The sequence below is a fragment of the Salvelinus sp. IW2-2015 genome, linkage group LG20, assembly GCF_002910315.2.
Source record: "Salvelinus sp. IW2-2015 linkage group LG20, ASM291031v2, whole genome shotgun sequence".
NCBI classification, from domain to species: Eukaryota; Metazoa; Chordata; class Actinopteri; order Salmoniformes; family Salmonidae; genus Salvelinus; species Salvelinus sp. IW2-2015.
The window spans coordinates 57,398,258-57,424,969 of NC_036860.1; the positions used below are offsets into that span (position 1 = coordinate 57,398,258).

General features: G+C 44.4%; 2 protein-coding genes across 2 annotated transcripts; one reads left to right on the forward strand and one right to left on the reverse strand.

Annotated features, from left to right (window-relative positions):
- Positions 1-18: 18 nt before the first annotated feature.
- On the forward strand, positions 19-1,218 carry LOC111982150 (rhodopsin-like). Its single transcript, XM_024013750.1, has one exon. The coding sequence runs from the start codon at positions 19-21 to the stop codon at positions 1,216-1,218; it is 1,200 nt and encodes a 399-aa protein (XP_023869518.1).
- A 2,040-nt stretch (positions 1,219-3,258) lies between these two features.
- LOC111980747 (nuclear pore complex protein Nup155-like) lies at positions 3,259-26,017 on the reverse strand. Its single transcript, XM_070449512.1, is given in 39 exon segments — positions 3,259-4,182; positions 4,350-4,456; positions 4,901-5,037; positions 5,323-5,433; positions 5,754-5,874; positions 5,954-6,067; positions 6,193-6,329; positions 6,610-6,757; positions 6,898-7,002; positions 7,147-7,300; positions 7,431-7,566; positions 8,666-8,740; positions 8,743-8,800; positions 8,964-9,155; positions 9,424-9,488; positions 9,491-9,553; positions 9,720-9,823; positions 9,958-10,067; positions 10,151-10,217; positions 10,617-10,755; positions 11,031-11,096; positions 11,275-11,455; positions 11,548-11,658; positions 11,803-11,898; positions 11,900-11,974; positions 14,467-14,567; positions 17,154-17,321; positions 17,412-17,509; positions 17,756-17,847; positions 18,007-18,080; positions 18,185-18,447; positions 18,645-18,738; positions 18,847-18,917; positions 19,006-19,102; positions 19,412-19,549; positions 19,766-19,935; positions 22,532-22,612; positions 22,747-22,838; positions 25,011-26,017. Coding segments are annotated over 36 exon segments (4,149 nt in total). The 5' UTR covers positions 19,908-19,935; positions 22,532-22,612; positions 22,747-22,838; positions 25,011-26,017; the 3' UTR covers positions 3,259-4,043.
- Positions 26,018-26,712: the final 695 nt, after the last annotated feature.

The following is a 26,712-nucleotide window of genomic DNA, read 5'->3' on the forward strand; positions in this document are numbered from 1 at the left end:
ATAGATGCCTCAGATGTGATGGATGCAAAGGATTGGATCGAAGCCTTAATCCGAGGGCTGATGTGCCTAGTAGGGATCCTGGGGAACAACTGGCTGGGTCTCCGCTCTCTCCCTGGACCTAAGTCCCTTCTCCGCACCAACGAGCTCCTCTTCATCAACCTGGCCATCTCCAACCTCATCACCAACTACCTGGTGGATCTCCCCGATACCATGGCTGACTTTGCTGGCCGCTGGTTCCTGGGGGAAGCCTACTGCGGTGTGTTCCGGTTCTGCTCGGACCTGTCGGAGACCAGCAGTATCTTCTCCACCTTGTTTATTAGTGTGTTCTGGTACCAGAAGCTGGTGGGCTCTCTGAAACGCGGAGGAGCTCCGGTCCAGCTGGATAGCCTCCGTCTCGTAGCCTATCTCCTGGCTGGCAGCTGGACAGTGGCTGGGGTCTTCAGTGTTCCACACTTCTTCTTTGTCCAGGTGGACAGTGGGAATGAGAGCCACAAGGACTGTATAGAAGTATTTCCCTCCCAAACTGCAAGGCAGACCTATGAGACATTGTATCTGACCCTCGCTAACGCCCTCCCCATCGCTGGTATAGTGTTCTCCAGCATCCAGATTGTGATCACTCTGCTAAGGAACCAGATGCGTATCAAGAGCCTGACTTCAGACCATCACAAGGGGACAGATAATGCTCTACCTAACAAGCGGGAGAAGATGGACGTCTCAGAGAAATATGATGAAACAGGCATCAAGACATGTGATAAAGAGGCAGATTTACCAATAGTTACTTCTCCAGTTTTCCCTCAGAGTTCTAAAAACCAGAGGATTTCAGATATCCGCCCCAACCTGCCTGGTGTCTCCTGCTCTGTCCTACCTTGTGCAGGACCCTCTGTTGTACACAGCTCAATCAGTTCCCCCCTCTACCAGGTTGAGGTTGGTGACAGCAGAGTCAGAGCTTCACCTGATCGCCAGAGGACCTCCCAGCCTCCAGCTAAGCTCAGCCCAGGCTCAGGCACGCAGGTGAGGGCAGCCAAGAGCGTGGTGGCTGTGGCCACTGTGTTTGTGGTGTGCTGGGTGACCCACCTCTTATTGAGGATATCCAGCAACATCCACACGTCCTCCGTAGTGGTGGAGGTGGCCAGCTACATCGCATCCTCTTACACCTGCATCATACCTTACATCTTCCTCTATGGAGTAAAGAAACTGTCTTGCTCCTGCAGAAGGTAGATAGATATGGCTATACACACATTGCTAATTTACTGGCATCAACCCAGACCAACTGCTACGTAGAACTGCTGCTCTTTAGGACATCTGTGTTGTCTGAAAATACATTTAAATTATATTGGCTTATCACCATGATTTCATTAGTGTAATTATACTACTGTAAACAAACAGGCAGTATATACAAATTTTTCTGGCCATGGCGGGGCCGCTCTGGTCTACTTATTGCCCCTGCCCAGCGGAGGGGTGGCTGGCAACACCTGGGTAGACGAACACACCCTATAAGTAGATAAGAGCTGGCTGTTCCCTCTCTCGATTGAGCATGCCAGTGATCATGAAGGAACGAGAAAGCATGCTCACGTAACAGGGAACGCCCACTTACACAGGAACCTTGACCATTCTTTTCAATGGAAACGGCCTGAGTGAACTATATTATTTATCCACCATCTTTGATGTATATCCTATCACATCTAAGTGAATATCAGCGAACTCTAACTACTCTCTGAAAGATACAGCTAGGGTGGCAGGTAGCCTAGCAGTTAGAGCGTTGGCCCAGCAACTGAAAGGTCGTTGGTTTGAATATCTGAACCGACAACGTGAAAAATCTGTCAGTGTGCCGTTGAGCAAGACACAACCCTATAAAACACATTTCACTGCACCAATCTGTTTTATCTGACAATAAAACCTATTTTTGGCAATGGTGACTGAATCACAAGGATGTTAATGTTGTCAACCCTGCAGAATGTAAGCTACATAAAATACACTATAGATATCATTACATACTATAAAGTTTTTGTTAACAAGCATTTCAACTTCAAGTGAGTTTAATTTAAGTGCTTCATGAGGTTGGGAAATCAATTCTGCATCTCTGGAGCAGAAGCTACTTTAATTATTTTGTTTCCAGCAATTTAAAATCAAAGGCCCATGCCTGAGTACTTGGGAGAAAAACATCCAGCAATAATTACTACGTTGCAGTGACAGCAACCGGCCCTGAGGTACAATTATCCTCCATTAAGGGTAATTATGTCAACAAAAACAGCAGGGACAAAAAGTATGAACCTTTAAGCTGGGGAACTTTGTTAATTGACAACTATGATGTTGAGTGCTATGATGTTGGTCCTGCAGTGAAATCACTACAGTTACCATAAATGGATCTCTGATGGATCTCACAAGATTCACTTGTGCAAAAAGTATATTTTTTATTATACTGAACAGGTTGCAGGTTTTATACTAAAAAAAAAAAATTATACAAAACTTTCAACCAAAGAAACTTGACAAATTTTAATGATTCAATTTATGTAAAATTGCATGCCTAAGTTGACAGACTAAAGCTATTTGAACAGCACCCTTATACAAGGCATGGCTCAAGGACTTCTGGCATAACCACGAAATCTCAGTTGAGTACAAGATACATAAAATCAGACAAACACTCATAAATGCTACTTAACTAGTCAGCCAAAAGCAAACAGACTGTTCAAGGCGTCTGGTCATTCAGAAAGAGAAAATACAAACAAAACGTGTAAAAGGGTTTAGTTGTCATTGTTGTTATAAACCTTTGGCAGAAGAGAAAGGCCTTCCGAGCGTAATATTTGGAGTACAAATATTCCCCTTTGTATTACAGAGAGGTTGATTGGTACAGACAAACCAAAATACAAACAGCTTAACAAAGTCTTCTGACATCTAAACTGAGGGGGAGAATTAAAAGGGGCTTAAATGAGTGGAGTGATTAAGACAGCGTCCTCAAATCACAATGTCCATGTAACATCCTCAAATCACAATGTCCATGTAACATCCTCAAATCACAATGTCTATGTAACATCCTCAAATCACAATTGTATTTAACATCCTATGTAAACATCCTCAAATCACAATGTCCATGTAACATCCTCAAATCACAATGTCTATGTAACATCCTCAAATCACAATGTCTATGTAACATCCTCAAAATCACAATGTCTATGTAACATCCTCAAATCACAATGTCTATGTAACATCCTCAAATCACAATGTCCATGTAAACATCTCTCAATCATCAATGGAGTCCATGTAACATCCTCAAATCACAATGTCTATGTAACATCCTCAAATCACAATGTCTATGTAACATCCTCAAATCACAATGTCCATGTAACAAACGGCAATACTTATGACTCAATCATGGCATGTAGAGGGAAAGACATCAGCATATGGATTTAAGTTCAAACAAAATGACCAAGCCATCTGAGAGCAATCATGTAAGTGCATTTCTCCTCAACATACGTACATTCAATATTTTACCCACATGAGAAGAACAGTAACTCCATGATGTGGATTTAAATGAAGATCCCATCCCTGTAAAGTATTGTACTCTAATTCGGTGTCTGAACAACAGTTCATGTTGTTTTCCCAACATACATTTTTGTGAGACCAATACAATTCCCTCAGCCACCAATAAGTGGTTGTGCTAACTTCTTAACATAACTTCTAGGCTTATTGTTCAAAACAAAATGCATACTGTACTTATAAAATAAGTTAAAAACAGGATGTAAAACATCTGAAGATAGGGGTGTAGAGCGAGCTGGTCAATACCCCCCTCTTCATGAGAAATGTGGGGGTGTTAATCCTTTGAGATGTAACTGCAGTCAGAGACCAAACTGTTCTCAATGTCACGCCACTATCAGAAATCAGCCACAACAGAAGACATAGAAAGAGAGGAAGGGAATCTTTCAAATCATGTTATTCACAACTGTAAACCTCTATCAATCTTGAGGTCTCTGTATTTAGCACGCCAAAAGTTGCAGTGTCTCAATCTGTCCCTTTAATTGAGGATCCTCCTGTGACCCCTGGAGACCTTAGTGAACTTTCTCCAGCTTGGCCTGCAGGGCCTAGAAGTTGCCGATGGTGAGCTGCAGGGCAGAGTTGGGACTCAGGGACTGCAGCTCCACCAGGTAACCACAGATGTTATCCAGACACACATTAGTGAACCGCCGTCTGAAAGGGACAGAGAGAAATATGAGTAAGACAGTGCATATTAGACACATTTCACAAACAATTATATTCTCATTACTATGTAAACAGGTTGATATGCTTCCAAATAAGGAGCATTTATAAATGGAGACAGGAGAAAAGGTTAACACACTTGGTGGTGGGTTAGTTACCGGTCATATGTTGGTACTTTGCTGGGATCCTCCACGTATCCTGACAGCAGCACATGGATACACTCTACCAGGTGGAGAGGCTTCTTTAGACGCTGCCAACACGGATCCTGGGATACACACAGCCAGAGTTGGAAACATTCAGTATTAAGTGTACAGCGCCATTCCTCATTAAATAATGCTCACGTTAAACAGGTGCAAATTCTGAAATTCATTATAACCCTTTAATATTAAGGGTATCTTTATCTACTCATATTAATAGGGGGGACACACACACGTCATAAGCCCTGATTTTATATATTTTTTATTACAGGAAATTACCCTCAGCCTCGTGGAAAAATGTGTAGAATAGCAGGAAATTAGCAAAACAAAATTCCCCTCTGCCGCAAGGTGACAAAATAATCCAAGAAATAATATAATTGGGGGAGCCGTGCTCAGAGCTTGCGGGGTACCCCGCAAAACTGCGCTACGCCACTGTTCGTATCCTATGCCTGCCAGCTGTAATTGCCCCTCAGGGATGAATAAAGTTCATGAAATTGAATTGAGAGATATACCCATTTCTTGAAGAGTTGGTCGTAGACCTCCAGCAGACGGGGCAGCTATAAGCCTATCTCCTGCATGGTGAACGTGACGAAGCCCACGTCCCAGTTCAGACGACACACCTCCTGTTCCAAAAACTTCACCAGGAATTCTGGATGCACAAGACAGTCTAGCGACATTAAACAATTTGCACATGCAACAGATCTCTGTAGTCCAATAGTAGACAAGCTACGACAGGCCACAGCACTTGGTGGACAATTAGGCAAAACACAGATTACACTTCCAGTCCTTACAGAGACACACCTTAGAGACATACTATGCATGTTGACTTCATGAATTGCTAATGTAATTACACTAAGTGGGGATGTTTTACATACATGAAAATCTGTAGAGAAATCATGGGGTAAATAGATGGAAAGTAGACCTGGGGTTTTACCTAGAGGGAAGTATCTGGGTGTTCCAGCATAGATCTTTCCAAGAGACACCAGTTTGAGACTCAGAGCGCTCATTCTGTCAGCTGGACTCCTGGCCACACTGTCACACAGCTCTGGAACAAATAGAAAAAGTAATTTCGGGTATTTGGAAAGGAAGCCCTTTATCTACTTCCCCAGAGTTAGATCATCTCATGGATACCATTTTTATGGTTTACAGAAACAGCTAGCATTCTGCAATTGCACTAACGTTAGTTAGCAACTTCCTTCAAACTGCACGCATAGACATAAAAATGGTATCCACGATGCCAAAATCCTGAATTGTCCCTTTAAGAAATAGTTCAGAATGCAATAGAAAGTTCCAAAAGACCAAAGCGTCAGAGAGAAACGACTGGGATGACATCAGGTGCTACCATGTGTATTTGTCTGTACACACCTTTCTCCATGACCTCCTGCCACAGAGAGTGCACCAGGATGGGGTCAGAGTGACCCGCACAGTGGATGATGGCCAGCTTGCATTCAGACAACCGGAAGTGATCTGCAAACTCCCCATACAGCTAGATTGGAGGACAAAGGATAGAGTATTAAAAAAAAAAACAGAGTCAAGGATAATGTTAGATATTCATGCACTGTTACCTTGGTGATGTCCATAAGCTCTGAATCCAGTTGTGACACAGCTCCCTGTACAGAGGGATGCTGGGAGTACTGTCTGCTCAGAGTATCCTGGATCTGGACCTGAATACAGACCACCTGGGAGGGATGAAACCATATCAGCTTGAGTTAAAAAATATATACATCTAAGCTGTATCAAAGGGTGAAAAATCTAAAAACCTAATAAATTTCAAGATTAGAGCTAGAATCTCCCCTCCCCGTACCTCCATCTTCTCCTCCAGTTGGTGCAGGAACTCCCCCTCAGCTCCCTGGGCAGAGATGCAGGAGGAGCTCTTGGCTGACAGGATGGCCCTGGAGATGTATTCCAGCCTCTGCTTCAGAGAGATCTCAGTACTGAACAAACAGAACCGACACATTTATACTCACATTTAACATTGCTCAGAATCAACAGGAATGAGGACATTTTCATGACTGTTGGAGAGGATAAAAATAAAAGCCATTTAGCCAACACTTATCCAAAGGACTTAAAAATCACGTGTCTACATGTTTATTTTTATGGGTGTTCCCAGAGGGAATCGATCCTTTGCCTTGTTAGCACCGTGCTCTACCAACTGAGCAACACAGGACCATTGTGTGCAGATGGCCCATCATGTATAAAGACTCATAGCCTGTTAGGCCTTTACCTGAGCATGTCCGCAGGACGTGAGCTGCCTTCCCAAAGCTGCGGCTCTTCTCATAATATCTCCACAGCAGGTCCATGTTCCGCACCTTACTCTGCTCCTGTTTGATCGTGTGCATCAGGTGTTCCTCCAGGTAAGGAGAGTTCACCTGGATAGACCACACAGAGTGCGAGGATAATATTAAAACCACCAGGCCACACAATGAAAGATCAGTTAATTGCAATACAAAAAATTCCAGAACTAGGCATCTCAGGCTGTGACTGCGGAACAATGCCAGAAGGTTCTTACCTCCAGAAGCTTGTCGGTGAGGTCAGCCTGTATAAGCCAGTTGTAGAGGGCTATGTGGAAGAGTTCATCCTGTGACCTCTGGGCCAGACCAATAATCTGCTCAAACTACCAGGGAGAAAGAACATCATGATCAGCTTATTCATGAATTGAGGCCAAAATCTTGGAACTAACACACATTCACATAAAAAAATAAGTAAACTAAATCTTGCAATTGCCATTGGGGGCAAGTCTCCTCCCAGCAGCACTCACGTGGGCGGTGGCATCCTCGTTGCTCAGCATGTTAGGGTCAGAGGTCATGACAGGGGTTCCTGGCTGCTTAGGGACGCTGGGAGACTGAGGTGCAGCTTTACTTTGGTTCACCAGCTCCTGCATGGTGTATGTGATACACTTATAACACGACAACCTACAGGAGGAGTGGAGGGGGTGGTCAGACGATGTCAGCACAAAAGGAGAAAATAAAGGGCCCGGACATCCCTTAGCAGATATCTATTACCACAGTATTTCATATTCAATGTGAACAGGTAGTAGGTCACCTCTCCTGGAAGGCCAGTGCTCCAGCCTGATCCTCCTCTGACTCTCCGTTCTTATAGAAGTGAGGTCCCAGCCTCTGAGGATCCTTCTTATCCGCTGCAGTCAGGCACAGCTCCAGCACTCTCTCATAGAAACGCACTGAGAGGGAGAGAAACATTGTTAGCATCCATCCACACAGTAAGCATTAAGAGTAATATTTGCAGGGTCCAATGTTGAAGGGACATTTCTAAGTTCCAAATTTATGTTCATCTCCAGCCCCACCCCACTGTCAACATATGTGAAAATGGCTTATTTCTGTGTTTGTGGGGGGAAAAAAGAAGATAAGCATTTCCAATGACAGTGTGCATCATGTGATTTTAACCAATGATGTGTAGGCATTGTCTACTAATTGGTTGATGATGTCATTGGAAACACTTATCTTCCTCTATCTTTTTGACTACAAAACCACCCATTTTCACATGTTTATGTTTGGGTGGTCCTGGAAATTATGACTATTTTCCTTCATCTTATTTTCTTACTGGTCCGGCCATATGGGACCAAAAATCATTTCTACTGGCCCGGACATGGTGTAGTTTCTAAATGCATTGGGGTCATGCAGGGTCTCTAGGTTGGCATGCTTTCTCTCTATATGCAGCCATTATTGGCTACATTTAGTTATTATGATATGTATAAAAAGCTGTGTAATATAATTTTGCAATGGAAGTCATTAGTCTATTCTTTAGAATTGCATTACTTTGTTTCTTTAGTGTAATTTCAAGATTTTTTTTTATTTTTATACATCTCATATTAGGACACCTGTGTTCCAAAAGAGATAGACCTAGCTATAGTAGGCTAGCTGAGACAAATGCTAGATGTCTTTTTACAGCTTTCATTTGCAGACTAGCAACAGTAGCATGTTCACTATTGAAGGTTTACGTCTGTAAATACCTTTCCTTAACTAAAATAAATAAGCTGAGCGAGTAGATTGATGGCATCAACTCATGTACGGCTCGAGAAGTTGTGACTCGTGGGAGCGTGGTGGTGCTTGAATGAACAGCCAATCATATTGCTCAAATAGAAATAGCATGACTTTTCCGCGTGTAGTCTTCAATAGTAGACTGCAACAGAGCAGGTAAATGTTGAACTGGATTGCAAAAATGCACTGAGAATTTACTGGCCTGGTCGGGCCAGTGACTGACGAGATCCACTGGCCCGACATGTTTTTACTGGCTCCGGGCCAGTATGATGGCAGCCTTACCCTGTCTGTACTGGGAGCAGACCAGTGGCAGGTCTGTGTGATGGCTGATCAGCTGGTAGAGCTGTAATGACTCTGTGTTCTCTCCTTATCTGTCCTAGTCTGGATCTGTCTGGAGCCCTGCCGCAACTCATTAGCCTGAGAGGGAGACATTCAGTTCTCAGGTACTGTTATACTGGGAGAAACGAGGGCAGTGGATGATACCAAAAAGTCTGCCCACAGACTAAAATCGGATGCAATGTCTGTTGTACATCATCCCTGTCATATAGAAAAAAAACAACCGGGTGTGAGTATGCTCTACCTTTGAGCAGATGCTGTCGTCACTGCTGTACAGTAGGGGGCAGATGTCTCTGAGGTGGGTGCTTATGGCATCTACAGAGGCAGAGTCTTTGATGTAGACGTTGATGAGGGCTGTGATCAGGGCTCCGGTCAGCTCCAGACCACGGATCACCACGTCCTTAAAACTCACCCCCTTCATCTGGTCCTGGAACTCCTAGAACGCAATGCACAGAGGGGTTATAAACAGGATACAAGAGAAACATCTTGACAAAATACTTGGACGATTAAACAATGGGATGAATCAGTCAGTGATTGACAGCACAATGTATTCCTGCACATCCTGAATATCCAGCGCTGGTTTCCCCGGGCACAGATTAAACCTGGTCCTAGATTAAAAATCAATCCCAATGGAGAATGGACTAGGGTTAATCATCTGTGTCCGGGGAACCAGTCCCCAGTGAGGTCATGGATCTAGAACTTACCTTGGGTAGTTCAGAGACAATGAGGCTGAACTGGTGGTCACACAGCAGCTTCCACAGGGCCAGGTGCACCAGCGATGCACCAACTGCTGGATACCCTGCAGGGAGATCTTCTCATAGACCTGAGCCTCGGCTGGGGACGGGGAGAGGATAGAAATAAGGATTAAACAGTCGGAGACCACAAAATAATTCAAGAACAGTGTGTTCTTAGTGTTATGATTATACTCAGACCCTGCTGTAATTCTAGTTGCTCCTTGATGTGGATGGCAGTTTACCTTTAACACCCACATATTACTTAATGTGGTACTTCCTCTGGAGTTCCTGCTGAATTTGCTGAGAACTGGCTCCATCAGCCCGCATGAAACCTAGCAGCCGCTGCTGCAGATTGGCTGGTGAGCTAAAACTGTAGAGCATAAGATGCCATTCAAACCGTATTTATTTCACCCAATGACCATAGAAGTGTAGCTATATTTCCCATAAAGTAGCCAGCCCAGGGCTTGGCCACGGGGAGAAGCAGGGCCCAAGGGTCTGTCTTACCTGGCTGTACCCAGAGACGAGGGGCTGAACTGGGAGTTCTTATCCAGGAAGTCCTTCAGACCACGGAGCTCCAGAAGAACTGACTCCAGATCAGATGAGCTGGCTGTGCTCTCCAATTGGGAGAGCGAGATTGACCATCATCATCAAATTAACTTGCAAAGGAAGACTAATTTGCTGTTTATGTAATACTCACAATACTGACAGCCTGATTTCCTTTAATGACGATCTTCTCAACAGCAAGACTCCCGTCCCAGATATTACTGTTAATCAATAATGATAAGTTAACTTAGTCAAGTGACTCAAGCCATGACATAAGTGACACATTAATGTTTCTGAGTCCAGTACAAAAGGTAAAGGGATAGTTCACCTAAATAAAATGTATAATATCAGTAACATGACTTGAATAGGATGTGCCACAAATGCTAATAAACCAAAGAATGGATTGGTGTCATACCTTGTCTAAAGACTGCTTACAGGGTATGGACACCAACATATCATTTTGTAATTTGGGTGAACTATCCCTTTAAACATGCCAGAAAATTGTATTTCCCCAGTATGGAGGTGAGACCCGAGTACCGTACGTTGTCCAGCTGAGGTGACTCACACCAGTATGGAGGTGAGACCCGAGTACCGTACTTTGTCCAGCTGAGGTGACTCACACCAGTATGCGTGTGAAGTAGACACTGATGCCGTTGTGCTTCCCTGAGAAGACCACCTCTGGCCCAGAGGACAAGCCAGCGATGGGGGCGGAGGGCATGGCTGGTACATAGGGCATAGACACACTCTGGGGCATCATACCTGAGATATTGTTGTCAATGGCAAAAAACACACACACACATTAAAACCACTCAAATGCTCCGAAGTAATTCACTCAATGTTGCCAATATTCAGTGGGTGAATGTGTCAGTGGAGGCTGCTGAGGGGAGGAATAATGCTTGGAATGGAGTCAATGGAATGGTATCAAACACAAAATAATTTGGTTTCCAAGTGGTTGATGCCATTCCATTGACTGTTTAGTACTGTTGACTGCAAGGCACTCGGCAATCATATGGAGGAAAATGAAGGTAGTGTACCTGGAGCCGGTGTAGCTAGGAAACTAGGGTTAGGAATGGGGCTGCTACCAACAGACATATGGGATCCTATAAGAACAACAGGTAGGGAGTCAGACAAGTGATGCAGACAGACAACTTCTCATTCAAATCTGTACAATTTACACAAGGGATTTCCACCACGACATTATTGCCATGTTACAACAAATGGGAATTCATATAATGCTAAAGTGCTAAAAGCAGAAATCCTTCCTCAGATGCCCCTCACCTGGTACAGGAGAGCCGAACAGCGCTCCAACGCTGCTAGGAGCAGAATGAGCCGAGGGGAACCTCATCTGAGCCTCTCCTCCATACCTAAAGAAGGCTCTGGTGGCCCACTGAGACACCTTTCTGTCGCAGGCAGCACTGGAACAGGACAGAATCAGAGCAGTGGCACACGCCTGCTCCTCCTGAGAGGATTAGATCAATAAACAAAGAAATAAAGACAGAGTGTGTGTAGGGGTACTTGCACTAACAAGACATTGAGTAATGAGATTCATACCCTGTGCAGTTTGAAGAAGCGTTCGACTTCTTCACTCTCTCCACCAGTACCGCACACCAGTAGGTGGCGCAGCTGGTCCACCGGCCGCAACTTGTGGAAGATGTGACTTCCCTGGAAGACCATGATTAAACAACAAGTTTATAGATTTTTGCCTTTGTTCACAAAATTACAGACAGGACTGAACAAGTTTCATCGACTGTGTGAATTTAGTGCCATTCACACGGTACAAACTAAGCTGTAAAATCTTGACTGTACCTTGGCAGAGATAAGGACAAACTTCTGTGGAGGGACATTGTGTTGCTTCACCACGACAGGAGTGTCAGTGAGAGGAACCTGGTCCTTATTCAGGGGGGGTACAGATTTTAGGTGCTTTCTCCTCCTCGATGGCACATAGCGCCCAGGAGTGGCCATCTACATTGGACATCACCTGAAATTAAAGACAATATGCTCTACAATACTTTTTTAAAGTCAAAATGCAAAAGGAATTTATCAAAATCATAGCATATGCGTTGCAAATAGGGTTCAGAGGTGGAAACTTTGTGGGAATATATGGGAATTAATAGAAATATATGCAAATTAATACAATTTAAAACGTCGATTTTTGCATTCGATATATTTACCATACGGAGACAGAAACAAACCTTTACCTTACGATAAGTAGACATAATTGCAAGTGATTAAATCCTTACAATAGAAATAAACAATTTAGTTATGAATTGAACTTTAATTAAATGAGTTGACTTCACATGGGATGATTTCACTGAACAAAAGAAAGGGAATATTGAATGATCCATCGCATCTCCCAAAAATGTTTTCAACATATATCTGTAAAATTATAGTCTAGAAAATAAAGCTTTGGTTGTCTTCTCTCTGGACCTCCTCAATGTCTACCTCTTGAACATCAGACTCTGAAGCCTCATCGTCACTTTCCAACCTTGTTGAGGGTGGCTCGTTGTCAGGCTCAAAAAGCCACAAATTTGCCCGGATGGCCACCAATTTTTCAACCCTTTTATTGGTCAGCCTGTTGTGTGCTTTGGTATGCGTGTTCCCAAACAAGCAGAGTCTGAACATCAGACAGGATGGCATCATCTCCCTCAATCCGTGCAATGGCTACTGCTATAGGTTTCAGGAGTTTCAGGCTGCTTACCACTCTCTCCCAAAATACATCATCCAGGGGGATCCTCTTGATGTGGCTGTCCATGTCGGCAGACTGTGGTATGGCCATTTCTTGGAGACTCCTTCCCCACCAGGAGACTGTCAAACATGATGACAACACCACACCAACGGGTGTTGCTGGGCAGCTTCAATGTGGTGCTCTTATTCTTCACTTTGCTTGGTGAGGTAGATTGCTGCTATAACTTGATGACCCTTCACATACCTAACCATTTCCTTGGCTCTCTTGTAGCGTGCATCCATTGTTTTCAGTGCCATGATGTGCTTGAGGAGCAGATTCAATGCATTAGCAGCACAGCTAATGGGTGTGATGTGAGGGTAGGACTCCTCCACTTTAGACCAAGCAGCCTTCATGTTCGCAGCATTGTCTGTCACCAGTGCAAATACTTTCTGTGTTCAAAGATCATTGATGACAGCCTTCAGCTCATCTGCAATGTAGAGACCTGGTATGTCTGTTGTCCCTTGTGTCTGTGCTCTTGTAGAATACTGGTTGAGGGGTGGAGATGTAGTTAATTATTCCTTGCCCACGAACATTCGACCACCCATCAGAGCTGATTGCAATACAGTCTGCTTTCTCTATGATTTGCTTGACCTTCACTTGAACTCTGCATCCAGCAAATGAGTAGATAAAGCATGTCTGGTAAGAGGGGTTATGCTGGGCGAAGAACATTCAGAAATCTCTTCCAATACACATTGCTTGTGAGCATCAGAGGTGAACCAGTTGCATACACAGCTCAAGTAAGACATTCATCAGCATATCTGACTACGTTCCTCCATTGAGTCAAAAAAAACTTCTGATTCCAGGAGGACCATGAGCTGTTGCTATCAATAAGGTGTCTGATTCATCATTTTCTATTCTTCTCGAATAGAAGTAGAGGGACTTTTGTCAGAGGTTGCTTTTTGTGAATGCTGAGGGAACTTTATGCACTTGGCCAGTTGATTCTGCATCTTTGTTGCATTCTTCACATATGATTTGCACAGTATTTGCAAATGTACACAGCTTTTCCTCCTACATTAGCTACAGTGAAATGTCTCCACACATCAGATAGTGCTCGTAGCACTTTCCTGTAATGATTAGGAAAAAAATACATACAATTCCATGTACAGATAAATAGTTAAGCAGTTAGATTAAACAACTCCTTTATAAGATAAATATTTTAAAATGAAACATGTATACTAACATTCCTCAGTTAGCAGACTCAAGCAAGCTAAAACCCACATGGTAGCAAAAACTAACAAGCAGAAATTGTTGATAAGTTAGACTTTGCTGTAGGCTACTATTTAACAAAAATCATGTCATATAAAATATATTCACCCCACCCAGTATTGTAATCAAAGCTTACCAGAAAGCATGTAGTCTTTGGCTCAGACAGTGTAGTAGTGTGGGCTCAATAGCATCTCATTAGTGTGCAAGATCTTGAGAATCAGCTGTACATGTGATGGAAGAATGCACTGTGCATGCAGAGGGTTGCAATTCCATTGAATTGGGGATAGTTTAACCAGAATATGCCATAAGACCTAGAATTGCCTTATGCGTATCCCACAAAAAAGGTTCACTGTTATAAGCTGACTTTTTTGATGAATTTAAGTAAAATTCCCTGGCTTAACTTCCCATGGAAATTTACTGGAAAGTTTACGAACCTTTGCAACCCTAATCGCAAAGTAAGCTCGGTTTTGACATGACATCCAAGTGTGTGTGGATCTGGTGTAATACTTCTTACTATGACCCTAACTGTCAGCTCCCACCTGTGCCTCCATCAGGGGTTTCTTAAAGGGGAAGGAGTCGTGGTTGATACACCACAGGATGTCACTGTCCTCAGCCTCAGAAGCTGCCATGAGGAGAACTCCTGTAGGGATCAACACGAGTAAACTTTTAAAAAAGGGTCAATCCGCTATTGAATCACTAACAAAGCAGCCACTCTGTCTCCGTTTGGTAAAATTCTGAGTGATGGGCTTGGCGAAATGTATAGACAGAGCTAAGGATAGAAGGACTGACTATCCATAATATTACAATTATAGTTTTACGCATGTTTTGAGGCTACACAGCGTTTGTTTGTTTAAAAACAGCAACAAAAAACTTATATATTTTGGGTTCTGGTGGGGTACAACAGTTGAACTAAGTTCATGGGGCATTTATACAGTGCATTCGGAAAGTATTCAGATCCCTTGACTTTATCCAGATTTTGTTACATTACAGCCTTATTCTAAAATTGATTAAAACAATACACCATAATGACAAAGCAAAAACAGGTTTAGACATTCTTGCAAACATATTAAAAAAAACAAGTACTCAAACCCTTTAAATCAAATCAAATTTATTTATATAACCCTTCTTACATCAGCTGATATCTCAAAGTGCTGTACAGAAACCCAGCCTAAAACCCCAAACAGCAAGCAATGCAAGTGTAGAAGCACGGTGGCTAGGAAAAACTCCCTAGAAAGGCCAAAACCTAGGAAGAAACCTAGAGAGGAACCAGGCTATGAGGGGTGGCCAGTCCTCTTCTGGCTGTGCCGGGTGGAGATTATAACAGAACATGGCCAAGATGTTCAAATGTTCATAAATGACCAGCATGGTCAAATAATAATAATCACAGTAGTTGTCGAGGGTGCAACAAGTCAGAACCTCAGGAGTAAATGTCAGTTAGCTTTTCATAGCCGATCATTGAGAGTATCTCTACAGCTCCTGCTGTCTCTAGAGAGTTGAAAACAGCAGGTCTGGGACAGGTAGCACGTCCGGTGAACAGGTCAGTGTTCCATAGCCGCAGGCAGAACAGTTGAAACTTTACTCAGTACTTTGTTGAAGCACCTTTGGCAGTGCTTACAGCCTTGAGTCTTCTTGGGTATGACGAAACAACCTTGGAACACCTGTATTTGAAGAGTTTCTCCCATTCTTCTCTGAGGATCCTCTCAAGCTCTGTCAGGTTGGATGGGGAGCATCGCTGCACAGCCATTTTCAGGTCACTCCAGAGATGTTCGATTGGATTCAAGTCTGGGCTCAGGCTGGGCCACTCAAGGACATTATGAGACTTGTCCAGAAGCCACGCCTGTATTGTCTTAGTTGTGTACTCCGGCTCATTATCCTGTTGGAAGGTGAACCGTCGCCCCAGTCTGAGGTACTAAGTGCTCTGGAGCAGGATTTCATCAAGGATCTCTCTGTTCATCTTTCCCTCGATCCTTACTAGTGTCCCAGTCCCTGCCGCTGAAAAACACTCCCACAGCATGATACTGCCACAACCATGCTAGGGATGGTGCCAGGTTTCCTCCAGACATAACGCTTGGCATTCAGGCCATAGAGTTCAATCTTGGTTTCATCAGACCAGAAAATCTTGTTTCTCATGGTCTGAGTCCTTTAGGTGCCTCTTGGCAAACTCCAAGCGGGCTGTCGTTCCTTTTACGGAGTGGCTTCCGTCTGGCCACTCTACCATAAAGGCCTGATTGGTGGAGTGCTGCAGAGATGGGAGAACCTTCCAGAAGCACAACCATTTCTACAGAGGGCTCTGTCAGAGGGATCGGGTTCTTGGTCACATCCATGGCCCTTCTCCCCCAATTTGGCCGGGCAGCCAGCTCAAGGAAGAGTAATGGTGGTTCCAAAAAGCTTCCACTTAAGAATGATGGCAGCCACCGTGTTCTTGGGGGACCTTCAATGGTGCAGACATTTTTTGGTACCCTTCCCCAGACCTGTGCTTTGACACAATCCTGTTGTTTCGGAGCTCTACGGACAATTCCTTCGACCTCATGGCTTGGTTTTTGCTCTGACATGCACTGTCAATTGTGGGATCTTGTGCCTTTACAAATCATGTCCAATCAATTGAACTTACCGCAAGTGGACTCCAATCAAGTTGTTGAAACATCTCAAGGATGATCAATGGAAACAGGATGCACCTGAGCTCAATTTTGAGTCTCATAGCTAAGGGTCTGAATACTTTTGTAAATGAGGTATGTTTTTATTTTAAATACATTGGAAAAAATAAAACCTGTTTTCATGGTTGTCATTATGGGGTATTTTGTGTAGATTTATGAGATACATTTTTTTTTATTTTTTAGAATAAGGCTGTAACGTAACAAAATGTGGAAAAGGTCAAGGGGTCTGAATACGTTCCGAATGCACTGTAGGTGGTATTTGTCAAATATCAAATGGGTATATTCTACATTTAAGTAAAAGAAATTGACATAGCAACTACAGATTGACCCTTTAACTAGGGCGATGCTCGAGAACCAATTATAAAAGGACAGCATTGGAGGCTCGTGAGAGGAGCTATAGGAGGATGGGCTCATTGTAAATGGGTGGAATGGAAGTAATAGAACAGATTGAAACGTGTGGTTTCCATAGGTCTGATACCATTCCATTTCAGCCATTACAATGAGCCCGTCCTCCTATAGCTCTTCCCACCAGCCTCCACTGCAGGATAGCATACAGACATCAGTGGCTTTACCTTTGATGTACAGAGCCTTGTGGACCTTAGCAGGTTTCTGCAGGGTGGAGGAGGCAGAGAAGCCTGGAGGCAGGCGGACATGGACCAGAGCTAGCAGACTAGGGCGTGCCCCTGGGTGCTTGGCATGCGGTGGGGCAAAGGGAGTAGTACTGAAGTAGAGACGCACTCCTAGAAGCACAGATAGAGAGCTACAGGTCTTCATAAGGTCTTTGTTTTCATTACAGGATAAGTGTCTACAATGTCAGTCCGTCTCCTTAACCGTGTGAGTGACAGCCAGCAGGTGGCAGTCGGAGGACTCAAATCTGTCTATCACAGAGATCTGTACGATGGGTTTAAACACAGAGCAATCAATGGTCCTATAGAGAGATATAAAATAAATAGATTTGACCTGTTCTTAAGCAGTGATAACATTTGACCAGGGTGTTTTTCCTAGCCACCGTGCTTCTACATCTGCATTGCTTGCTGTTTGGGGTTTTAGGCTGTTTTTCTGTATAGCACTTTCTGACATTAGCTGATATAAAAAGGGCTTGAAATAGATTTTATTGATTGACCATTCACTAGCCCTCCGGATATTATCCAGAGGTGAGGAGTAGCAGACCGACCTGGCAATGTTTCCTGCTGCAGCTACGATGGAGCTCTGTGACATGGCCGCCACACGGCTCAGACCCTGCCCATCTGCACCCAGGTCATACACCTGGAACACGCAGCAGCTTTAAACTCAACGTCCTATTCAGAAGAACCTTTTCAAATGTCTGACAAAGTTCTAACCAAAGTCATTCTGCAAATACTTACACATATGGATATTTACTACAGTGCTACCATTCAAATTGTTAAACTCTTACGGGTTATATACCTGTAGAACCCCCTTCTCTGAGCGGGTGAAGAGAGTGTTACGGGAGTTGTCAATGGCAATCTGCACTACCGGGTCTGTGGAGCACAAAGATAGAAATGTGATGTGAAATTTAATTTAAGAACTAGAGCATAACACAAGAACATTCCAACTCCACAAGGAGCCTGAAAACTATCCTTACCATCCTCAGAGAAGGAGAACTGGAGCAGAGAGGGGACGAGGAAGGACAGGCTGCTTTTGGAGTGGTTAATCTTCCTGCAGCGTTGGCTGAACCAGCCTGCCTCGGCCTGGTAGGCTACCTCATATAGGCAGCCATCTTTCCCTGCCAGGAAGATGCGTCCCAGATCAGTGGAGGTGATGGCCAGGTGGTAGGTGTTGTCTGTGGGGATGGAGTACAGCGGGTTTGGGAGCAACTGTATCCCTCCAGACATGCTGTCATTCAACACAGAGAGGGAGAGGAAAGAGATTAGATGATACATTTCTGAAGTAGCCCACGGTGGGTCAATACTAATACCAACAACACAACCATGTCAATATAAACCAAATCAACCAATTTCATAACTGTTGCTGAATTGATGACACCAGGAGTATTGTATTGTGTCTAGCGTGTGTGGTTCAGGTATAAGGGTCATCATTACTTACCTGCCTGAGCTTTAGGGAAGCTGAGCCCCAGGATCACCACATCCACAGGAGTGGCTAAGACCAACAGGAAGTGGATGTGTGGCTGGAAAATCCCTGCAGGAAAATGTGTATCCTGTGGGTTAGGTTAAGCCAAACACCTACAAAGCTGTTGTGACTTTGAATACAGGAAACACAGCTCAGGTAAGAGTTATGCAATTTGACCTGCTTTAGGTTTGACCAGCCCCATGGACAGGATGGTTTCACTGAGCCCGTCTAAATATGCAACATCCCCCCTGTAGCACAGACAAGAGACAGAGAAAATGGGTCCATGTTTTCTGCTACTGCATAAAGTGACTTTATTTAGGAGTGCTTGGTACTCACCCATCCTCATAATTCCACATGAAGATATCGTTGTCAATGGTGAGCCACGCCCGACAAATTTCAGGAAAAACTCCCATCATACAATTGCACTGCATATCTGTTAGGGGGAGGTTAAGGCCTAGGCAACTTGTCTAAAGTGGTAGTTAGTTTTACGTAGACAGTTCATATAACCCTGCACCGGCCCTTCTGAGTTCAACTGGTGAGACCTAGGGAGAATCTCAATTGCATACTCATCGCACCCTTGCCCCATTCTCAAAACCAATTGGAGAAGTTCAGAGGAGAGGAACCTCTGGCTTTCTAGTCCAATGGGTTTTGAGAAGGAGACGAGGAGAGAAGACACAAGGAGTATGCAATTGAGATCTTTCCCTAGACACAGCTCCCTCTGTGTATTCTCTGAAAAGGACACGGCTGAATTGCTCCACCAGCTCAGGTGGTAGGGGAACCCTGCGGACTGCACTGAGCTCAGGGAGGTTTGGCACACTGAGCAGCCCAGGTTCCTGAAGAGGGTAGTCCATGTCTGACCCCCCAGACAAAGATGGCATGTCTGTAACAGAGGGGGAGAGAAATAATAATTAAAAAATTTAAAAAATCACCTTAGCACAATTTGGGAAGTGATGTAAGCGCCGAAACGTGGCTGTAATCTCCCTAGACACAGTAAGAAGGCTACAGCCAAGTATCATGGCTAGAATGACCTGTGAGATAAATCGAATTGACAAACTTGAACAACATACAAACTTGCACCATTGATCACTTGACCTACTGTGACAGGGGACATTAAGAAGCTCTGAGATGTCCGGGAAGCAGCGGTCTTCTTGAAGGTGTCGGTCTATGATCCGACCAGAACTCTCCAGCGCTTCGGCAAGGGCAGCAGCAGGCCTGCTGGGTCCTAAGGCGGGCGGCATCTGACCCTCAGCGACTGATGTGATTCACCTGAGAAGATGGAAAGAATATTTAAAATCAAATTTGTCACATGCGCCGAATACAACAGGTGTAGCAGTGAAATGCCTACTTACAAGCCCTTAACCAACAATGCAGTTAAGAATTTATTTATTTTTTTAAATAGAAAGAACAAATAATTAAAGAGCAGCAGTAAATTGTAATTGTGGGGCTATATACAGGGGGTACAGGTACAGAGTCAATGTGTGGGGGCACCGGTGTCAAGGTAATATGAACATATAGGTAGAGTGATTCAAGTGAATATGCATCGACAATAACAGAGTAGCAGCAGCAGCAGGGGGGGGGGGGCAATGCAAATAATCTGGGTAGCCATTTGATTAATTGTTCAGGAGTCTTATAGCTTGGGGGTAGAAGCTGTTTAGAAGCCTCTAGGACCTAGACTTGGCGCTCCGGTACCGCTTCCTGTGTGGTAGCAGATAGAACAGTCTATGACTTGGGTGACTGGAGTCTGACAATTTTTAGAGTCTTCCTCTGACACCGCCTGATAGAGGTCCTGTATTGGGCCGTATGCACAACTTCCTGTAGTGCCTTGCGGCCGGAGGCCGAGCAGTTGCCATACCAGGCAGTGATGCAACCCGTCAGGATGCTCTCGATGGTGCAGCTGTAGAACCTTGAGGATCTAAGGACCCATGCCAAATCTTTTCAGTCTCCTGAGGGGGGGGGGAATAGATTTTGTCGTGCCCTCTTCACGACTGTCTTGGTGTGCTTGGACCATGTTAGTTTGTTGGTGATGTGGACGACAAGGAACTTGAAGCTCTCAACCTGCTCCACTACAGCCCCGCCGATGAGAAAGGGGGCGTGCTCGGTCCTCCTTTTCCAGTAGTCCACAATCATCTTTGTTTTGATCACGTTGAGGTTAGAGGTTGTTATCCTGGTACCACACAGTCAGGTCTCTGACCGTCTCCCAATAGGCTGTCTCTTTATTGTCGGTGATCAGGTCCACTGTTGTCACCGGAAAACTTAATGGTGTTGGAGTCATGCCTGGCCGTGCAGTCATGAGTGAACAGGGAGTACAGGAGGGGACTGAGCACGCACCCCTGTTGAGGATCAGCGTGGCGGATGTTGTTACCTACCCTTACCACCTGGGGGTTGCCCGTCAGGAAGTCCAGGATCCAGTTGCAGAGGGAGGCGTTTAGTCCCAGGGTCCTTAGCTTAGTGATTAGATTTGAGGGCACTACGTGGTTGAACGCTGAGCTGTAGTCAATGAATAACATTCTCACAGGTGTTCCTTTTGTCAGGTGTGAAAGGGCAGTGTGGAGAGCAATAGAGATTGCATCATCTGTGGATCTGTTGGTGCGTGCGGTACGCAAATTGGAGTGGCTCTAGGGTTTCTGGGATAATGGTGTTGATGTGAGCCATGACTAGCCTTTCAAAGCACTTCATGGCTACAGATGTGAGTGCTACGGGTAGGTAACAGTCATTTAGGCAGGTAACCTTAGTGTTTAGGCACAGGGACTATGTTGGTATTACAGACTCAGACAGGGAGAGGTTGAAAATGTCAGTGAAGACACTTGCCAGTTGATCAGCGAAAGCTCAGAGTACACATCCTGGTAATCTGTCTGGCCCTGCGGCCTTGTGAATGTTGACCTGTTTAAAGGTCTTACTCACGTCGGCTGTGGCGAGCTTGATCAGTCTTCCGGAACAGCTGGTGCTCTCCTGCATGTTTCAGTGTTACTTGCCTCGAGGCTCGCGTCAGTGGGCAGCTCTTGGCTGTGCTTCCCTTTGTAGTCTAATAGTTTGCAAGCCCTGCCACATCTGACGAGCGTCGGAGCCGGTGTAGTACGATTCGACCGTAGTCCTGTATTGATGCTTTGCTGGTTCGGAGGGCATAGCGGGATTTCTTATAAGCTTCCGGGTTAGAGCTCCTTGAAAGCGCAGCGCTACCCTTTAACTCAGTGCAAATGTTGCCTGGAATCCATGGCTTCTGGTTGGGGTATGTACATACAGTCACTGTGTGGACGACGTCGTCGATGCACTTATTGATGAAGCCAGTGACTGATGTGGTGTACTTCAATGTCACCAGAAGAATCCCAGAACATATTCCAGTCTGTGTTAGCAAAACAGTCCTGTAGTTTAGCATCTGCTTCATCTAACCACTTTTTTAGACCGAGTCACTGATGCTTCCTGCTTTAATTTTTGATTGTAATCAGGAGGAGAGAATTATGGTCAGATTTGCCAAATGGAGGGCGAGGGAGAGCTTTGTACGGGTCTCTTTATGTGGAGGTAAGGTGGCCTAGTTTCTTTCCCCTCTATCAGCATGTTAAATGTGCAACCAATTAGGTAACTGATTTAAGTTTCCCTGCATTAAAGTCCATGGCCACTTGGAGCGCCGCCTCTGGATGAGTGTTTTCTTGTTTGCTTATGGCGGCATACAGCTCATTGAGCGCAATTTTGATGTGGTGTATGTAGACAGCTACAAAAAAATACAGATGAAAACTAGGTAGATAGTGTGGTCTACAGCTTATCATGAGACACTCTACCTCAGGCGAGCAGAACCTCGAGACTTCCTTAGATATCGTGCACCAGCTATTGTTTACAAATATGCATAGGCCCTTGCCCCGTGTCTTACCAGAGGCTGCTGTTCCATCCTGCCGATAGAGTGCATAACCCGCCAGCTGTATGTTATTAATGTAGTCGTTCAGCCACAACTCTGTGAAACATTAGATATTACAGTTAATGTCGTGTTGGTAGGATATAATTGTTTTCAGTTCATCTCATTTATTTTCCAGTGATTGAACGTTAGCCAACAGTACTGATGGCAAAGGCAGATTAGCCACTCGTCACCTGATCCTCACAAGGAACCCCAATCTCTTTCTCCAGCGAATGACGGGGATGAGGGCCTGTTCAGGTGTTTGGAGTATATCCTTCCCGTCCGACTGAAAGAAAAATTCTTCATTTTCAACCTCTCCCTGACAGAGTACGTAATACCCACATGTTTCAAGCAGACCACCATAGTCCCTGTGCCCAAGGAAGCAAAGGTAACCAGCCTAAATGATTACCGCCCCGTGGCACTCACGTCGGTAGCCATGAAGTGCTTTAAAAGGCTGGTCATGGCACACATCAACAGCATCCTCCCAGACACCCAAGACCCACTCCAATTTGCATACCGCCCCAACAGATGACGCAATCTCAATCGCACTCCACTCTGCCCTTTCTCACCTGTACAAAAGGAACACCTATGTGAGAAAGCTGTTCATTGACTACAGCTTAGCATTCAACACCATAGTGCCCACGAAGCTCATCACTAAGCTAAGGACACCGGGACTAAACACCTCCCTCTGCAACTGGATCTTGGACTTCCTGACGGGCCGCACCCAGGTGGTAGGAGTAGGCAATAACACATCTGCCACGTTGATCCGTAACACTGGGGCCCCTCAGGGGTGTCTACTTAGTCCCCTCCTGTATTCCTGTTCACCTCTCATCTTTGAAGCTGGTAACTTCCCTCCCTCACTAGCTTTAAGCACCAGCTGTCAGAGCAGCTCACAGATCACTGCACCTGTACATAGCTAATCTGTAAATAGCCCATCCAATCTACCTCATCCCCATACTTTATCTTGCTCCTTTGCACCCCAGTATCTCAACTTGCACATTCATCCTCTGCACAGCCTATCATTCCAGTGTTTAATTGCTATATTGTAATTACTTTGCCACCATGGCCTATTTATTACCTTACCTCTCTTATCCTACCTCATTTGCACATGCTGTATAAAGATTTTCCTACTGTATTATTGATTGTATGTTTGTTTATTCCATGTGTAACTCTGTGTTGTTGTATGTGTCGAACTGCTTTGCTTTATCTTGGCCAGGTCGCAGTTGCAAATGAACTTGTTCTCAACTAGCCTACCTGGTTAAATAAAGGTGAAATAAAATACATAAAATTCACCCACGACTGCGTGGCCAAACACGACTCCAACACCATCATTAAGTTTGCTTATGACACAACAGTGGTAGGCCTGATCACCGACAACAAACAGACGGCCTATCGGGAGGTGGTCAGAGAACTGGCCTTGTGGTGCCAGGACAACAACCTCTCCCATAATGTTAGCAAGACTAAGGAGCTGATCTTGGACTTCAGGAAAAGGCAGGCCGAACAGGCCCCCATTAACATTGACAGAGCTGTAGTGGAGCAGGTAGAGTTTCCCCCTCAAGAGACTGAAAAGATTTGGCATGGGGCCCCAGATCCTCAAAAGTTCCTACAGCTGCACCATTGAGAGCATCATGACCAGTTGAGTCACCAGCTGGTACGGCTGTTTTCTCTGCTACCGCACGGCCAGCAGTACCAGAGCGCCAAGTCTAGGACCAAAAGGCTCCTCAACAGCTTCTACCCCCAATCATAAGACTGCTGAACAAGTCTACCCCCCCCCCCTCCCTTTTGTACACTGCTGCTACTCGCTGTTTGTTTGTTACCAATGCATAGTCACTTTGCCCCCACCTACATGTACAGATTACCTCAACTAGCCTATACCCCCGCACACTGACTCGGTACTGGTGCCCCCTGTGTATAGCCTCGTTATTGTGTTACTTTTTATTTTTCTTGAACTACACTGTTGGTTAATTTAATGGCTTGTAAGTAAGCCTTTCACGGTGAAAGTGTTGTATTCGGCGAATGTGACAAATAAAGTTCGATTTGATTGGCTAGGCTGATTCCATGGCAAACACATAGACAGTGGCCAGCTAGCTAGACCCAGTTATCTAGGGTTGTTTACTCAACTTTGAAGATATCCATATTACAAGGACAAACTAGGGTTGGTCCAAACCCGTCTCTACGGACTGTCTGCAGTGATTCAGTAACGTTAGTTAACACCACTTTTCTGTTTATCAAAATACGTCGGTTGGAAGTGATACAAGTTCGTGTGGTGGCTAACTTGTGAAAACAATGGACCAGTTAACCTACTAGCTAGCTACCGAACGACAAGACACTAGCACCTGTTGGTACGCTAGCTAAAAACACGGGTCAATTGCTGTATATGTTAACTAGCTTGGTAACTAATGAGATTTATTGAATAACGTTCCCTACTATTGATACTCGCAACAAAATGTAATCTTACCTTACAGAAATCAAAACATGATCCCGTAGTCTTCAGTGTAAACAAACGTTGCTGCTAGCCTCATGCAACTTTTGAACAGAGCTAGGGGTGAAAGGTTATGAAATACCTCCGGTGTACTTTCAATCGAGTAAGTAATGGTGTCTTTTTGTAGGCACAAAATCCGCCATGATTCGTTGGACAAAGCCTATGGGGGAATGAATTGCATTTTTTGTAGGGTTTTTAGAAACATAAATAAAAACAGGCTTATGAGATCTTATACGTTTTGTTCTATAATATAATATTCATCTGGTAACGTCACTTGTGATTTCAAAATAAATAATGTAATCAAAAAAGCACAAAGGCTAAATCATTGGGGCGCCCGAGGGGCGCAGCAGTCACTGCATTTCAATGCAAGACGCTATTTAACTAGGCAAGTCAGTTAAGAACAAATTCTTATTTACAATGACGGCCTTACCGGGGAACAGTGGGTTAACTGCCTTGTTCAGCGGCAGATTTTTACCTTGTCAGCCCAGGATTCAATCCAGCAACCTTTCGGTTACTGTAACACTCTAACCACTAGGCTACCTGCCGCATCACATCCGACTGTGATTATGAGGCCCATAGGGCGGCACACATTGTAAATAAGAATTTGTTCTTAACTTACTGGTTACATTTAAATATATATATATATACAAAAATTCATACAGTTAATGTTAACTGACTGATATTATCTCAAAGAACACAACGTATAAATGATCCTAAACCTGTGTTAAGCCTAGCCTGTCAGACCTTATTTTCGGCGTTTCTCCCAAAACCCTATTATTTTCCTATACCTCAGTGTTCTTTCCCCATTCATTTCCCCCCATAGAAATGGGTGAACGAAGCAAAGGTAACTTTTTATTACTATAAACTGGCGAGCTGTCTACCCGTTAGAGGCGAATTTCCACCACGCTCTTTAACCGATGTTTTAAAAATCTTCCAAATCTTTCTTTCCGCAGACGAACACGACTCCGAATTTTGTTTTAGTTTTCAATCGCATCACTGACACTGTAATGTACATTTCTGTCCACTAAGTGGCGACAGAGTCTTAGCTATACTTTTGGACATGGTAAATAATGTGCAGCTAGAGTGAAAGAGGCGAAGCGAGAGCAAAGATTTTTAACGAACACAAGATAGACCACAGCCTGTCGTTTCCAATTGGAGCAAAATAATCATAGTGGGCAGAACAAGCAAGGAAGTGGGCAGAGCCAACCACAAGCTAGCGATATCCTATTGGCGCATTCAATATTTCCGTTAGGGAACGCCTGCTATGTGACGTGTACGTGTTCAATAACGCAATTCACCCTTGCACACATTTTAAACAATGTGATTTTTTGGAAACTTTGGTATAAACGTAGTCCACTCTGTACGTACAGATTCTAATTTTGTGAACAAAAAATTGTAGTAAGGTCAAATGTTTCATTGATGAGAAAATAACAGAATGTCGGCCAAAATCCATCTCACTCAACTTCTCCCTCTCATTTTATTTGGTGGTGAGTGGAAATGCCAACCAGGTGCTTCTTATTTATACATCCGGTGAAACATCTGGCTCATTGTTCTGTGGCAAGAGGGTCTACTCCCGTCAACATCTGTCCACGTGGGAATACAGCAATAAGCAGACCGCCTTCCCACCTTTGGGACGACTGCCATTGTTAAGGCGGAGACTATCTCATCATTATATACA

What these genes read in the sequence shown, in the direction of transcription:
- LOC111982150 (XM_024013750.1), top strand. Translation starts at nt 19, where the DNA reads ATGGATGCAAAGGATTGGATCGAAGCCTTAATCCGAGGGCTGATGTGC.